This window comes from Sphaerodactylus townsendi, linkage group LG09 (genome assembly GCF_021028975.2).
Source record: "Sphaerodactylus townsendi isolate TG3544 linkage group LG09, MPM_Stown_v2.3, whole genome shotgun sequence".
Taxonomy (NCBI): Eukaryota; Metazoa; Chordata; class Lepidosauria; order Squamata; family Sphaerodactylidae; genus Sphaerodactylus; species Sphaerodactylus townsendi.
In genome coordinates, this window is record NC_059433.1 from 601,600 (window position 1) to 618,299 (window position 16,700).

The 16,700-nt window shown below is 47.4% G+C and overlaps 1 protein-coding gene across 4 annotated transcripts in view; it reads right to left on the reverse strand.

The window, feature by feature from the left end:
* Positions 1–16,700, reverse strand: part of MYO10 (myosin X) — a 293,414-nt gene that overhangs the window by 77,604 nt on the left and 199,110 nt on the right. For all 4 annotated transcript variants that reach the window (XM_048508398.1, XM_048508397.1, XM_048508396.1 and 1 more), the window contains 4 exons: positions 10,448–10,516; positions 10,158–10,240; positions 8,698–8,806; positions 8,213–8,293 (listed from right to left, as the gene is read on the reverse strand). In XM_048508398.1, coding sequence (XP_048364355.1) covers positions 8,213–8,293; positions 8,698–8,806; positions 10,158–10,240; positions 10,448–10,516 — 342 coding nt within the window. The remainder of the gene's footprint in view (positions 1–8,212; positions 8,294–8,697; positions 8,807–10,157; positions 10,241–10,447; positions 10,517–16,700) is intronic.

A 16,700-nucleotide genomic window follows, 5' to 3' on the forward strand; every position in this document is an offset into this window, starting at 1 on the left:
TTATTTTTCTGTTTGTATCCCACGCTCCCCAACCGGCTTCCTGGCAACGCCCTGCTGTGCCTGGGCTCCCTCTGACCTGCCTGTCTTGCCTGATCTCCTGCCCTGACCAACGCTGGACTGGTTTCGATGACGCCTCGCTTGTTGCCTGCCTGGACTCCACTTTGCCTGGCTGGCACCTGCCGGGAGGACTCAACTCTCACCTGTGGGAATAGAACTGAAAAAACGTAGGAACACCAAGCTGCCAAATTCAACATTAAGAAGGCAAACCTTGCAAGGCAGGAGTTCTTTTAGGAGCAGGAAAGGTATATCCCAAAGAGCCAGTTCCATGCTCCTCACAGAACGAATGGAAAACTGGCTGACCAGAAGCATTTCATGTACTTCAAGGCTATTAAACCACAAGCAATAAAACCCCAAGAATTCATTCTTCAGTGCCAACACACTGAGGACTTTTGTGGCCAAGGGTCCCCCGAAACGGTCTCTTAGCCCCTAATCCGCCACATTTTACTTGAGATGCAAACACACCTAAAGCTCACGCATTCTTCTTCCTTTTTTCCACCAACATTTTAAAACAATCTGTTCCGTCCAAGAGGGGTGTGAAGACTTTCATAAATAAGGGGTGGAGAAACGAGAGGAAGACTCCGAGAGGACCCAGCTTTGCTCTTCGCTCTGCAAGGAAGCTCATTTTGAGCCAGCCTCAAACGCTTGCAGGGTCGGTTGTCGTGAGCAAGTTGAGGTCACCAGCTGCTTTGGGCCCCCCCCTGGGGAGAAAAGTGGGGCATTGGTAAATAAACACCAACCAGGGAGATGTTTTGGGTGGGGTCCTCTAGTCATCAATAACATTCCAGTTCTGTGTCCTGCCTAAACAACCTTCTCACCTGTCTGAGAGGAAAATATTTAAGGAGCTGCCCATTAGTAGAGATTTGTGAGCAAGCACAGCCCCCCCCCCCCCGCCATGACAAAGAGTCCAGCCTCTGCCAGGACTTCTTGCCCGGACAGTTCCTTGGGAGGGAAGGTGAGGAAGATTCTCATTATCACCTCTTCTGCCCGAAACAGGTGGAAATTCTGGGTTCTCTCAGTAAAGCTCCCACCAGAGTTTCCTTCAGAGGCAGAGGTCAGTTACCCTCTACAAGGGAAGCACCATTTAGGCACCTGCCCAGGTTGCTGAGGACAACGTCTTGGCCCAGCCCCCACCCCGACCCCTTCCAGTGAAAACATTTGGTCAGATCCAGCCGGCTGAGTTTCATTCTGAGCCCCCTGAGCACAGCTTTCTTCCCAGGCCCCACTGAACCCCAACCACGTGTGTAGCCAGGGGGGACGAGCCCTCCGCCCACCAGGACTCCCTGCCCATTCAGCCTTGCACCTGCCACTCACTCGCTCGCTCTCTGCCAAGCCACACGGGAACCGTTTCCGCTGTAGCCGTGCTAGCTTGGACTGCCACAGACAGGGAGAGACATGAGCTAATGCTGCCCTTTGGAGCACATCTCCATCTTAACAGGGAACTTTTACAGGGGGCGAAAGCGGAGAGCGAGAGAGCGAGCCCTGGGCTCATCCCTTCTGACCAGATTGTGCAGCATCCTGTTCTCAATATGCCTCCACAAGCACAGGTTCCTGCTCACACCCAGATCCCTCACTGCCCAGAGGAGGACGGCACCCACAGCCACGTGCTACGAGGTGGCACAGAGGGACACGCAAGAGGGCTGCTGCTTCCACACAGATGCTTTTCTCCGCCTTTGTTCCGGAACCAGAGCCACCGCCTGGCAGCGTCCTCTAATATGAGCAGGTGACACCAGAGCGCATCGCAGCACAACAAGAACAACGGCCAAGGCGGTCAGCAGCATCATAACAAAAGATAACAACAGGAACACTGTTGGAACCAAAAGGCATCACACCGATAGATGGAGGCAGGTGAAACGGATCTTGGCGCTGCCAATGCACAGAGTGGCATCCTCTATGTGGCATCATGATGTTCATCAGACAAGAGATAAATACTTTTATCTGCCGCTGAATGAAGGGCTGGTCTAGAGTTCACTTTTTCACTATACCATCGTTCTGAAAGAACACAGTGCGAACCCTTCGGCGCACCTGCTGGACAATAAGGGGATGTTTCTGAAGGGCCTGCCTATCTCACAGAGTCAGAAGGACCCATGGAGGCCATCTAGTCCAGCCCCCAACTCAATGCAGGATCAACCTGGAGCATCCCAGACAACCGTTTGTCTGGCTGCCGCTTAAAGACCGCTCATCCCCTCCCCGGGCAGCCCCTCCCACTGCTGAACTGCTCTCACCGTAGCAATTCCCCCCCCCCTAATTTCCGGTTGGAGCCTTTCTGCCTGTAACTGAAACACACTCCTGTCCTCCACTGCCACAGCAGGAGCCGCTCCCTGCTCTCCTCTCAGTGGCAGCCCTTCAAATACTTAAAAGAGCCAAAATGTCCCCCGCCAACCTCCTCTTCTCCAGACTGAACCACCCCCAGCCCCCCCTGCAAGGGCCCGGCTTCCAGGCCCCCGACCCCCCTCCGCTGCCCCTGCTCCGTCCTGTCCACATCCTTGCTGAAGAGAGGCCTCCAGGACGGCACGCAGGATCCCGGGGGAGGCCTGCCCAGTGCCCTGCACAGGGAGACTCTGACATTTTGTGATCTGGGTGACAGGTGTCTGTGGATACGCTGTAGCATCACCTAAGCCTTTTCTGTCGCTGCATCATGCTAACTGCTGGTATTTAACTTACTGTCCACCTGCACCCCAAGATCTTGCTTACGCCCACGGCTACTCACAGCTGCCTTAGGCCCATGCCCCTCCCTTCTGCCCCTTGCAGATGTTGTCTGCTCTCCTGCGCCAGCGGAGGGCTTTTTGAAAACCAACCACTGCTATGGTGCTAGAATGTGAGAGTATTATAACAATTCCTGGTTTTTTAAGTAGTCCGAGGGGGTGCATGTAGCGGGGGAGGGGAAATACACAGAAACTGGCGGCTGACGGAGGAAAGTGTGCAGACAGTGACCATATGGATGCTCCCCTGTCCGTGCAAATACCTCTATATTAATGGCAGCAATGAATGTCAAATGGAGACTCTTCACCTAGCCAGCCGCTCACGTACCAGTGCCAGGCCTGCATGGGCCCTACGATGCTTCGGTCTCCAGGGCAAAGGCCTCTCCTCAAACAACCGTTCCAGTAGCAGAAGACTCCCGCAGGCCAAAAGAGGCAGATGTCAGTCTCCAGCGTAACACCGTAGCAAAAACATCAAGAAAGTGACACTGAGGCAGGCATGAATAACAGTAGTGAACAGTGGGATGCCCAAAGGTTTTATTAACTACCGTATATACACACATTTTCCTGAGGTTTGGACAGATCATTTTGCGAAGCTGTTCCAAAAGGAAGAGACCAGTAACATTTATCATCCATCTCCATCATTAGACGACTCCAAATGGCCTCCTGTTACAACTCAGGAAATCATGGATCTAATAACTGAATTGAAACCCCGTAAAGCCTCTGGCCCAGATATAATTTCCCCAGAGATACTGAAGTCGCATATAGAGTGGTGGGCACCCCTTTTGGCCAATCTATTCACCCAAATCAATGACTCAGGCCTCATTCCTAAGCCTTGGCTATCTGCAGTCATTGTACCTATTTATAAAAAAGGTGACCCATAGGATCCTGCCAACTTCCTACTTCCAATTAGTTTGGACATCCAGTCATTTGGGAAAAATATATATGCTAAGACTTGCTTCTACCCAAACTACAGGCCTGGACGGCATTCATCAGAACATCATTGGCCCAAGAGCAAAATAGGCTTCAATGAGGGGGAAATCCAGGTTAGACCATGCTATGCTTCTTACGCATTTGGTTAATAAATGCTCCAAAAGTCCAAGAAGCAAACTTTATGCTGCCTCTCATTGGATTTGAAGGCAGCTTTTGACACAGTCTCTAGAGAACGTCTTTGGAATAAATTGGCTATACAAGGAATAGACAATAAACTTCTTTTTCTAATCAGGGCAATCCTTTACACCGACACAAACTGCAGAGTTAAGTGCTCACGTGGAAGGTCCTCATGACTGATTCTATTTCTACCTTTAAAGGTGTGTGAGGCAAGGCTGTGTGTTAGCACCAACTCCTTTTCAATTTATTTTTTGAGTGAGCTTCCATCAGCCTTATTGGAAATTTTCAATAACCATGCCCTAAATTAGGCTCAAGGCATATTCCAATACTTCCTATATGCTGATGATACCATCCCTTCTATCTCGCTCAAAAGTTGGACTTCATTGGGCTAATTGCTGAATAGATGTGGGCAAGTACCAAGTGGCACAGATAACGGACTAGTCATCAATTATCAAAAGACCAAGATTTTGATCTTTGCCAAACAATACAAAAAACATAACTGGGCCAGTAATAAAGAGTGCCAGTGGAGCAAGGTTAACCAATATAAATATCTTGGAATTACATTTTCTTACATAACCTCTGCTGGTTACCCCCACAAAAAAGCTGCTATTGCAGCTGCTACCCATCAGTTATTCTGCCATTGCGGCTTCAGCTTTATGGAAAGGGCACACTCCTTGTCCCAGCAGCACTAAAAATCTTTAACTCTAAGATAGAAGCGCGGTTACTTTATGGAGTACCTATCTGGCTCCAAGCAGTTGATCGACTCCTTGAATACTGTCCAATCCAAATTTTTCCGTGGAAATTATGGGCCTGCCAAATTGTGGTACCGTGATAAAATGGCCCTCTGTTTAGAACTGGGCCAAAATTCATTAGTTTATGGGGCTTGGTTGGAGAGCTTTTAGAATTTTGGCCTCGCCTGCATTTCTCGCAGATGATGAGCACCTCGCTGATTCACCTACTTTTGTCTGATAACTCCGGCTAATCCATGGTTCTCTCTGATCAGCAGAAGATTGAATCACTTGGTATATCTCTCGAGCTTCAAGCTTTTCCCCGCTATCTAGTTCAGAATCCTACAACTTGTTAAAACAAAAAATTGTTGGAAAGCGAATGGATTAATTTATTTAGGGCTGCTATGAAAACTTGTTCACCCTTACATCTTTCAATACCCCTATATCAAAACAGGATGGCTCCCTATTTGTATTTTTTGACTAATCCAATGGAGAGAAGAGCCCTCACACTTGCTCGCTTCAATGTTTTCCCCTCCGCTTTATTGCATGGTAGATTTAACAACTTGGAAATGAGCGGAAGGGTATGCTCTTGTGGTGAACAACAAATTGAAACACTGGCACATCAACTGCTTTGCTGCCCTAAATCTGCTAATATCAGATCAAAATATTCCAATATTCTTTCTAGGATACCTTAGCAAGAAATGGGAGAATCAGGCAGACTTCCTTTCCTTCTGGACAATTCTGACAATGAAACTTGTGAATTGGTAGCACGATTTTTACTGGAGGTGATGCACAATCAATAATTTATATTCTATCTTAAACCTTTGTATTTGTATACCTTTTATCTCAGGTTTTTTATTGTGTTATGATTATTGTTATGCCAAATAAAGGCTTATTATTATTATAATTATTATATACACACATATCAGTTGAATTGTTCAGCACATTTTTGTGCTTATACACCAGTCAGGTGTATTTTAAAAATATTTTAGGGTTTTTACTTTGTCGGCTGCCAGGGGGCGCAGTTTTTAGACTAGCAGCACCAAAATTTCAGGGATTTTTCAAGACGCTCTCCTGATGTTAACCACCTCAAGCTCTGTGTAAAGAAGCTCTTGGTTCAGGGAGTCCAAAGTTATGGACCCCCAAAGGGGGTGCCCCCATCCCCCATTGTTTCCAATGGGAGCTAAAAGTAGATGGGGCTACATTTTGAGGATCCATAACTTTGGACCCCTTGAACCAAACTTCACCAAACCTGGCTGGTATCATCAGGATAATCTCTTGCTGATACCAGCCAGGTTTGGTGATGTATGGTTTAGGGGGTCCAAAGTTATGGATCCCCAAAGTGGGTGTCCCCATCCCCCATTGTTTCCAATGAGAGCTAATAGTAGATGGGGCTACCCTTTTGAGGGTCCATAACTTTGGACCCTTTGAACCAAACTTCACCAAACCTGGCTGGTATCAAGAGAGACTCTTACTGATACCACCCAGGTTTGGTGAAGTTTGGTCCAGGGGGTCCAAAGCTATGGACCCTCAAAATGTAGCCCCATCTACTATTAGCTCCCATTGGAAACAGTGGGGGCACCCACTTCGGGGATCCATACCTTTGGACCCCCTGAACCAAACTTCACCAAACCTGGCTGGTATTATCAAGAGGGTCTCCTAAAGATTCTCTGAAATGTTGATACTGCTAACATAAACATTCCTCCCTTGACCCAAAATCCAGTTTTGAAGGATTTTAACTCTTGTGTTTTAGCTTAGTTGCTGGTTGAGCTAAGGTTTTTGTACTTTTAAAGTTATTGTTATTGTTTTTGTTGACCCTCTTTTCCACTTACAGAGCTAGTTTACTGTTTTTCTTTGAAATAAATATTCAATTAATGTAATTTTATTGGTAACTATTTTTATTTTTGAAATTTACCAGTAGCTGCTGCATTTCCCCCCCTCGACTTATACATGAGTCAATAAGTTTCCCAGTTTTTTGTGGTAAAATTAGGTGCCTCGACTTAATATGTGGGTCGACTTATATATGAGTATATACGGTACTTTTGGACATAATGAACAGGAAATGTCTCTTCTCTTCTCTCCCTGCTGGGCCTAACTGCACCCCAGAAGGCCAGGTAATGTTGACCAGGGGAGAAGGAGTTACATCCCTCCCTCCCCCAACGACCTTCCTGTCTCAAGCACACAGAAGCAGAGGTGATCACGGATCTTCCACTTAACATGAAATCCGGCCCTTCATTTCATCCATTCCGGCAGAAAAGTTTAGCAAGAGCTCACGGGCAGGCACCAAGGAAGGTCGGGAAGAACGGAAACAGCGCAGGCGAATAGAGACCCAGAGAGACCCAGATCCTCCCCCGGTGAACACCCCCTAAAGGTTCTGCTCAAGCCCCCTTTCCTTCATTACAGTCAAGAATGTCCTTAAACCAAATTTAAACGCAGATCAAAACAGCAGATTCCACAACGGGCAACTAAACCGGTAAATATGATACCTGAAGTCCTGTGAACAACTTCCACTGAAAAAAACAATAATTTAGAACAAGAGTTCCAAATCTGTTTCCACTCAGATTCCTGGGAGAAGAAAGTCTCACATTCACACACAGAATCTGTTGCAGTCTTTTTTGAATTAAGTCTTTGATGAACTGTTCATTTTAATTAGTTATTTTTTAATGATAAGTTACTGCAAGCAGAGACAAAACAGCCTACACTGGTTGAATCTGGAAGTTGTTCTTTTAAGCGTATGGTGAAATAAATCAGTATACAATATGGCATTTGGTTCCGTTGTGACTTTGAAACCCAGACATCTGGCGAGTTTTGTCTTAAGTTAATAAAGGTATCCAAGGACTGGAAGCTGTAAGTATTAAACTTGGGTACATCTTTTTGGTCTAAGTTAATGACTAAAAAGACTATAACCTTCCAGTTACCTCTTGGGAAACCTTTGGGCTTATTCAGAGTGAGGTCGAGAACCTCAGAAACAGCAGACAAGATTCCCTGCCAGACCGCTTCCCCGCATTTCCAATCTCTCCCTGTACTTAGCACAGGCACAAAGGAGTTCTATTCTCACTCAGTTCCTTTGGGACCAAGACGCGCCAAATCGGGCCAGGACCTCAAACCGTGCCCTGGGCTCTTCTCTGCCGCCTCCGGTTTATGCCACAGGAGCTCCTCAGGAGACAAGTCAACATGAGAAAGCTTCCTCAAGCATAGGAAGTTTGAAAAATATTGGCTGCAACTTTTCAAGAACATGCATATATTTAAAAACAACAACGAGGAGTTACAAGGAAAACCCCTACCCCTGCTCTCCCCCAAAACCAACCTCACAAACAAAAACCCTGCCATTCTTATTCAAGACACTTTGTGGGGTAATTCTTTTGTTCAATCAGCTCAAACAAGCTTTCACAAAAAGCAGATAATCCCGCCTGCGCACCAATGGTGGAAAGGGAACTCAGAATGAAATGATGCAGGTTGCCTGAAACTTGCCAGCTTGTAAACCTACTCAGAATTTGAGAGAGAAAAAGAGAAGAACGGTCCCACTCCAATGACAAAAGTAACAGCGTAGACAGATAAAGCCACCGATCCTTGGATCCGCAAACAATGAAGCAAAGCAAACCCAATGTTAAGCCTTACCTTGTGCATGTTTGGCTTGATGCAGCGGACAAAGAACGGGTTCGATGCGCTCAGTGTTGCCATTAAAGAATGCAGCGAATCCTAAAACAGAAAGGGAAACGTTTGTGCCGTGCAGGGGCCGCGCTTGTGCCTCTCGCTTCTTTTCCATCAACTATCAGAGCTGCCCCTGCACTGCCACCTAGTGGCACTGACTGCACATCACACCCACGTAGACTTTCCCCACAGGAGCCCTTTGACTGCATGTTTAATCCTGGTCTTGTTTAAAAAAATGGACTCTGCACGATCAACCAACAGTCAGAATCTACTAAATGTTTGTCTCAGTGAGGAACAGAGTTAATCTAAAAACTCACAATCATTTTTCAGGCACCAAATATGCCCACAGTTGGAAACAAATGATGGTTTCCTCAGAGTGCTGATGAGGGGTTTAAAAACGTGGTTCGAGCACAACGCCTGGGAAAACCCCTGAAGGCAACTGAAAAACTCACCCTGAAGTGGAGGCTGACAGTGGGCTTCCGGCGCTTGCTGCCACCTTTCAGGGTGTCTTGACTGCTGCGGCTCAAAACGTGTTCAAAGAGGTCATAAATGAAATCAAGGCTGAAACAGCAGACGGAGAATTCATGCCGAAAAGGAAGACAGAAGAAACACACTCTATGCCCCGTTACAGTTCAGTGCTGCGAATCCTAGACTGCCACTGAGCCCTCAGAGTCTGACTGGCTAGCACCAGCTTCTGGAGGGACTCTTCTCACCTCTGCCCAGCCAAAAGCCAGACAGCTGCCGCCATGATCTCACCTGGTTAAATGGATTCAGCCAACATCCATAAAGTATGCCATAAAAATCTGTGACTACACTATCTGTTTCTATTTATTACCTTATTGTCCCACTTTGTGGCCCAAGTTGGCTGCTGAAGAATCTTTTTCTGGGAACAGCACAGTTTGGACAAACACCATTAAAATGCAATCCAAGCAGTGCTTGGGAAAGGGACTCTCTGCTGAGGCAGATCCACACGTGCGGCGGAGGGCTCCCGGGCAGGCCTCGCTATTCTCAGGGCTCCCATCGGTGGGATAAGAAGAGCTAGAGCTGCATTTGGCCACCATGGAAGGGGCAGCAAGAACCACAGCGGCAGGGAGACCAGGGGACCCAACTGCCACTGAGTCACGAGGTGGCTCATTTACGAATCTACTCAAGAACCATCTTCTCAAGAATCTGATGCCCACTTCACATTTCTCTCGGTATACACACGTTGTTTTTTGTGTGGTTGTACATGCACACATATTCCTCTGACTTGGGACTCCAAAACATTCCTCACTTTTAATAAGCTGGACAAAAAGAAATTAGTGAAGCTCCTTTAACTATTTTATGGGGATTTTTCTCTATGGAAAGTCTTGAAACAGTTAACAGTCAAGCGAGAAGAAGGTATTCAAGTTCCACCTTAAATATGGAATTTTTAAAAGATAAAAACTTGAATATGCCTTGCAGCATGCTCTGTAAAATTCAGATACACAAAGACAGTCAAAGTGTTTACACACAAGCCCAAATTGCACCAATAAAATATTTATGAGTTCTTTCATCTGTCCAAAATTTAATAGGACGATAAATGCAGCACATGACAACTGGAGCCCTCCAATTCTGTCACTCAAGAAATAAATCTTCCTGAGCATCCCCAAAAGACCTGAGACAGGTCTGCAGTCTTTATAGAGGGTTTAGATTATGGTGGATTCTGAGAGAGAAAAAGTATGTTCCCTACAGCTAGAGTTATCCCCATTCCAGTGTTCTGGGGCAGAAGTTAGTGTTAGACTCCATTAACACAAGTGCACACCTGGGCCCAGATTTCAGATAACGGCGGTCACACTCAGCTTGATAGTACCCACTGGTAAATGTGAGACTATGTGTCCACATTCTTGGGCCTTATAAGATCAAGGCCTTCGGAGAGGTTGTGCAGGCATACCTGCTTTCCTGTAGCAGGTTCAGGAGATCATCCCGGAAGGTGTCCCTGTTTTTCTCCAAGATTCCTCTGACATCATACTGGACCTAGTTCAAAAGAATTAAGACATGCTCCACTTGAAGGAGGCAAAAAACAACAACAGCAAACCAAGCTGCCTTGGGAACTTCTGACAGCATCGGAAGGAGGAAACCGAATGCTTCAGTTAATCTGCAAGCAGCTCCAGGGCAAAGCACAACTGCTGCTCAAGAACTATTTGGAACACTCTCAAGGCACTTAAGAAAAGAAAAAATTACCTCCCCAGCATAGTGTTTCACTCCGAAGTTGTGGACAGCAACTCTTGGTTTCACATAAAAAGGATTGCTCTATTCACAAAGGAGAGAAATAACAGATGAGGCTTTTTTAAGTGCAACACTGGAATAGAGAGGAGGATCTTGTTCCTCACGTTTCGCCTGCATCTGTGGCTGGCATCTTCAGAGGTGTCTCACAGAGAGAAGTCTGTTACACACGGTGTCCACTAAAGCCTATAAGGTCTCTGAATAAATTAAACTGGAAACGTGTGTCTAGTGGGGATGGGGGTGGTTAGTAAGAACTGCAAATGAGAACTGTGGCATTAACAATGTGTATAACGCCAAAACTCTTCTATCTATTTCGCACTTTGCTGTTAGAGATTAAGAAGAAACAATTTGAAGAATGGGACAAGAAAATTAAATTATGGGCATTTAATCGAAAGAAACCAAGAGTGATGAATAAAATAGTCTATATGTCTAAAAAATTAATGGGTTGGGGGCTCCCAAAACTACAGGAATACTATGAGGCATTTCAAATAAAAAGTTTGATGGGAATTCAAATAGACAAAAGAGACAGATGGATGAAGTTTGAAAACGAAATAAATTTGAACATCGGTAGCTTTGGAATATATTCAAGTTGCTCAGAAACAGAAAGACAAAAATTAAAAGGCCCTCGAAAAGTGTTAGTGGAAATTTGGGAGAAATGGAAGGGGAAATGGATGCCAGGGATTCTGGACACAGCACCACTCGGGAGCATGGTCGGAAAGGAAGGAGGCCAAGCAATAAGATCTCTACATAGACAAGGAATACACAAGGTAGCACAACTGTATAATGAAAGAGGAGAATTAATACCGTTTCCAAATCTTATAGAGAAAAGAGGTAAAGAGAACTGGTTATTATTAAGAGGAATTTGGGAAAAGATAAAAGCCTCCAAGATGGAGGAAGATTGTATAATGAAAAACTGTATAAAAATATATGAGGAAAGGAAAGGACAAATGTTACGAGTTTTATACAAATACATGATAGAAGATCAAGGATTTATGGTCAGAACTATAATGGAAAAATGGCAACAAGATGGAGTGAAAGACATAGATCTTATTAAACAGACAATAGATAACATAAATAAGATAAAAATAGATAAATATGCAGAACTGGAGAAGAAACTAATATTAAAATGGTATAGAACACCAAAACAGTTGGCATATATGATAAGTGGACTCAGTCCGAAATGTTGGCATTGTGGGGATAAAAATGCAATATATACCCTTATGTGGTTAGAATGTACAGAAGTAAAAAAGATGTGGGAAAATGTGATAATATACATAGAAAAATATGTAAAGGTAAAAATAAAGATGACTCCGTTGACTCTGGTCTTGACCCCTCCCTGCATTTTTACAGCTATTTGAGGGTCAGAGGCAGGTATGTAAGGAATTCCATAGAAGCAGAAATAAAAGGCTCTTTGGTGTAAAAGACCGTTTATTCAGACATCTTAGAAAGCTCAAGTACACGCAGTGGCAGGAATAAGATCTCCCGCCAGAAACACAGGTTATAACTCTGTCCATCCCATCCCCCCTCCCGGATTCCCATGGGAACGGAGGTCTCATCTCCCTCGCAGAGATAAGGTCTCCGCCGGAGAAGCTGGCCCATCGCCCGGGCTGTGGAATGTAGTCAAGGCCAGGCGGCTGCCCCTCTCATCAACACCATTGAATCCTTTACACTCTGCCTCCCGTAAAGAAGACCCCCCCATGTTTGGGCGGAAAGGCGCTGTTGAAAGCAGAAATAAGTGCGCGGGCGTCAATATTTTCGGAATAAACCCACTGATTATACCCAGAGGAATACCCCACCCAAGAGACTAAATATTGTAAGCGTTTGCGATTAAAGTTTAGAGTCCAGGATGGCGTCAATTTCAGAATAATGCTTGTGGCCATCAATAATAGTCGGTGGGGGCCTCTCCGGCGGGTCGTGCCAGGCATCGGAAACGGGAGCCTCCTTGAGTAAACTGGAATGGAAGACAGGATGAATGTTACTAAGAGAGTTAGGCAAATCCAATCGGGCAGTGACATCATTAATCACTTTAGTAATCTGAAAAGGTCCCACGAATCTTTTGCCTAGTTTAGAAAATTTATGAACGTCTCTGAGATTTTTGGTAGACAAATACACCCAGGCTACCTGCGCAGAGGGAAATCCGTGCGGTGCTTATCCGCTTGCAGCTTTGGGGAGTCTTTAGCCTGTTGTAAGGCAGTCTGGACCGATTTCCACCCCTCGGCCAGAGATGAAATCCATTGTTGAAACTCTGGAGGATCCAATGCTTCCACAGGTAGTTGCGGCAATGGTGGGAAGGAGCGACCAGACACAATTTCGAAGGGGTTTTTTTTCGTACTGCTATGAACCGCATTGTTATAGGCGTACTCCGCAAACGGAATGAGCTCGCACCAATTGTCTTGGTGGTAGTTGGTGTAACAACGTAAATACTGCTCTAGGGTTCTGTTCGCTCTCTGCGACTCACCGTCACTTTGAACGCGGTAGAGGCGGTAACCGCAGGCGGCCCCTAACAACCCTAGCAAAGCGTTCCAGAGCTTTGAAATGAGTGGGGGGGCGAGGTGGGAGACCACCTTAACCGGGGGGGAGTGTAGACGGTAAATATGCTGGAATGAACAGACGAAGCTAACTTAGGGAGCGGAGGGATGGAAGCACATGGAATAAAATGGGCTTGTTTAGAAAATAAGTCCACCACCACCCACAAGACCGCGGTTGCCATGACTTTCTGGCAAATCTGTAATAAAATCCATGGAGATGACTTCCCAGGGCGGAGGCCACCGGGAGAGGTTTCAACAGACCATGGGGCTTTCCCGGGACGGTCTTGGCTTCTGCACAAACAGAGCAACCTTTAATATACGTCTCAATGTCCTTGCGCATCGCGCGCCACCAGAATTGACGGCGGCCAAATGCAGAGTTTTTAGAAAGCCAAAATGTCCAGCCGAAGGCGGGCATCATGGCAGGCCTCGAGAACCTGCTTGCGGAGGGAGGGAGGCACGTACCAACAATCCCCCCGCCGCCAAACGCCATTCTCCAAACGCAATTGGGAGTCGCCTTCCTCCGCCGGAGGCTCGCGTCGCCCCGCCTCCTCAAGTTCCCATAGGAAAGGAGAGACCAGGCTGGGAATGGGCGGAGAAGGAGGAGTGGATGTCTGAGATCGGGTGACAGCCAGCCCTAATTGGGAGGGGGAGAGAACAGTCTTGGAATGTCCGTGGCTGGCTCCACCCCCCTCCCCGGGTAGGCCGAGAGCGCATCAGCCAGTTTATTGGTTTTTCCGGGGGAAAAATGGACCGTGAAAGAGAAACGAGAAAAGAAATCGGCTCCAACGAAGTTGCCAGCGGACATCTTGAGGGGGGTGGAGAGGGCGGCCAAGTTCTTGTGATCCCACCAAACTTGAAAGGGGTGTTTAGCCCTCCAGCCAGTGGCTTAGCCAAGTGGAGAGTGCTACCTTAATGGCCGCAGTCTCTTTATCCCCCACAGTCCAGTTGAGTTCAGCACCGGAGAACTTCTTTGATAAATAAGCACACGGAACCAGCCTATCATCTTTATTTCTCTGCAACAGGGCTGCCCCAAGCGCTTTGTCCGAGGCATCCACGTGAACCACAAATGGGAGATCTGGGTCAGGGTGCTTTAGGATAGGTTCGGCGGTAAAAGCAGACTTTAAAGCTGAAAGGCTGTCTGACATTCTTCAGACCAGGAAAGGGGCCCCGGGCTTGGCGGACAGTGGCTCTTTACCCTGAGTGCGTAAGAGGTCTGTGAGAGGGAGAGTCAGTTCAGCGAATTGGGGTATAAAGTCACGATAGAAATTAGCAAAACCTAGAAAAGATTGGAGTTCTTTTCGGTTGGTGGGGGCCGGCCATTGGAGGACTGCATCAATCTTAGCAGGATCCATTTGTAGGCCCTCGGGCGAGATTCGGTAACCCAAATAGTCAATAGAGGTTTGTGGAAACAGCGCTTGGAAAGTTGGCCAAAGAGGGAGTTGTTGAGCAAGCGTTTCAATACTTTCCGAACCAATGCTTCATGCTCCTCCATGGTTTGTGAATAAATTAAAACGTCATCTAAGTACACCACTACTCCCTTGTACAATAAATCATGGAGAACTTCGTTGATAAGGGCCATAAAAGCTCCGGGGGCCCCACTTAACCCGAATGGCATTATTAAGTATTCAAACTGTCCAAACTTTGTGTTAAATGCAGTCAAGTGTTCATAGCCTTCAGCAATTCTAACCCTGTAGTAAGCTTCTCTCAAGTCCAACTTAGTAAAGATGCGTCCTTTGCCCAATGCGTCTAAAAGGTCCTTGATTAAAGGCAAAGGGTATTTATTGGACAGGGAGACTGCATTGAGACCTCGGTAATCTGTGCAGAGCCGTAAAGACCCATCTTTCTTTTTTACAAACAATACAGGAGCAGCATGTGTGTGTTTGGTAGCTCATTGCCCATATGAACCCACATGAGCGAGGTTCTTGTCTAAGAAGGCACGAAGTTCCTTCTCCTCATTGGGACTCATACGGTAGATTCTACCTTTGGGCAGTTGCGCCCCTGGCTGTATTACGATTTTGCAGTCAGTGTCTCTATGGGGTGGCAACTGATCGCATTCTTGCTCCTGAAATACTCTGGCTAGATCTTGGTACGCCGGTGGGATGCCGGTAGAATCGGGAGCAATCGCTGATGAAGCTAAGGGGGGGGGTGTGTCAGGAGAAGTCGAGTTTTCCCCCCAATTCATGTGTTCCCCGCAGGGAGGGTCAGTGAATTCCAAGATCCTTTCTTTCCAAAGGAATTTTGGTTCATGTAACAACAACCATGGCATGCCCAGAACTATGGAGTGTTTGGCCACTGGCGCCAGAATAAAACTAATTTTCTCCCAATGGTCGGCGCAGCGGAGGAGAACCGGTTGCGTTTTGAACTGGGCCGGTCCTTCGCTCCCGAGAGGACTGCCGTCCATTTGGGTGAAAGGTATGGGCTTAGCCAGTCGGCGACGGCGCTCGGAGGTGGTCTCGGTAGGGGCGGCTGGGCTTGGCGGACGCAGTGGCCGGCTTCGGGTGTGGGCGGCCACCGGCACGAGCGTACTCCAAGCGAGACGCCACTTGGGATCCCAACGCAATCCAATCAGCAATAGTGCGGGGGACCCGAATTAAAAACACCGTTTCACGCAGCTTGCCGTCGACAGCATCCGAGAAGTATTCGCATTTCATGCGCTCAGGCCACTCAGGAGGGAGCCGAGCAGCCGCCGCACGAAATTCACGGGCAAATTCTGCAAACGAGCGGTTGCCTTGCTGAATAGTTTTGATGGTGCGGATAGCTTCATTTTCCGCACCTGGATCTTGGAAGCGAGCCCTCAAGGCTTGGAGGAATGCGGGTACCGTGCGAGAATCTTCATCTTGCAGGTTCAAAAGAGTCACAAACCAGTCGGCTGCTGCCCCATCCAGGACTGAGCCGATGTCCCGTATTTTTTCGCGCTCAGACCGGTATAAATCATCATAGTCCTCCATGTGGGCATCGAGTTGCAAGATGAAGTAGGGAAGTTTGGAAGCGGTCCCATCAAAGCGGGCAGGTATTGGAGGCCTGTAGTAACCCCCCTCTCCCACGGCCATTACTATTTTGGCGGATTGCGCATGAGTTGGCTGGCGGGTTGAGGCAGCGCCGATTCTTGCCTGTGGGGCTGGAATGCGGTGGAGGTATCAACGCCGGTGCCAATGGTGTTCCGGTGGGGGCCGGTCCTTGGAAGGTGGCGGGACCCAGCAGCGGCGCCCCTCTGGCGCCGGCTGTACCTGTGACAGCGTGGAGCTCCAACTTGGGCTGTCCTGGTCTGTTGCTTCTTCAGTTCCCTCTCCAAGGCAGCCAGCTCTCTCTCCTTGCGAGTCAATGCATCCTGGTGCGCATGCAAAGCTGCTTTCTCCCGTTCCAATTTAGCCAGTTCGTCCCGTTGAACAGCTGCAGTAAGTTCACTTTGTGTACGCAAGGCCTGAACACTTTCGTGTTGACGCTGTAAGTTCAGTTTGGAGTGTTCCAGGACTTTATCATGGACTGATAGATTCTGCGCATATTGCCGTTGGAGCGCCTCTTTGGCACGGTCCAATTTGAGTTGGACTTCTTTGCGCTGCTGCTCCCGGTCTCTCTGCAGGTTTTCACGCTCTTGCTGCAGCTGTTCCCGTTCCTCTTCCCATAGCTGGCGTTCACGGGCCCAGGCTTCTTGGGCATCTCGCAGTCGGCCCACTTCCTCATCC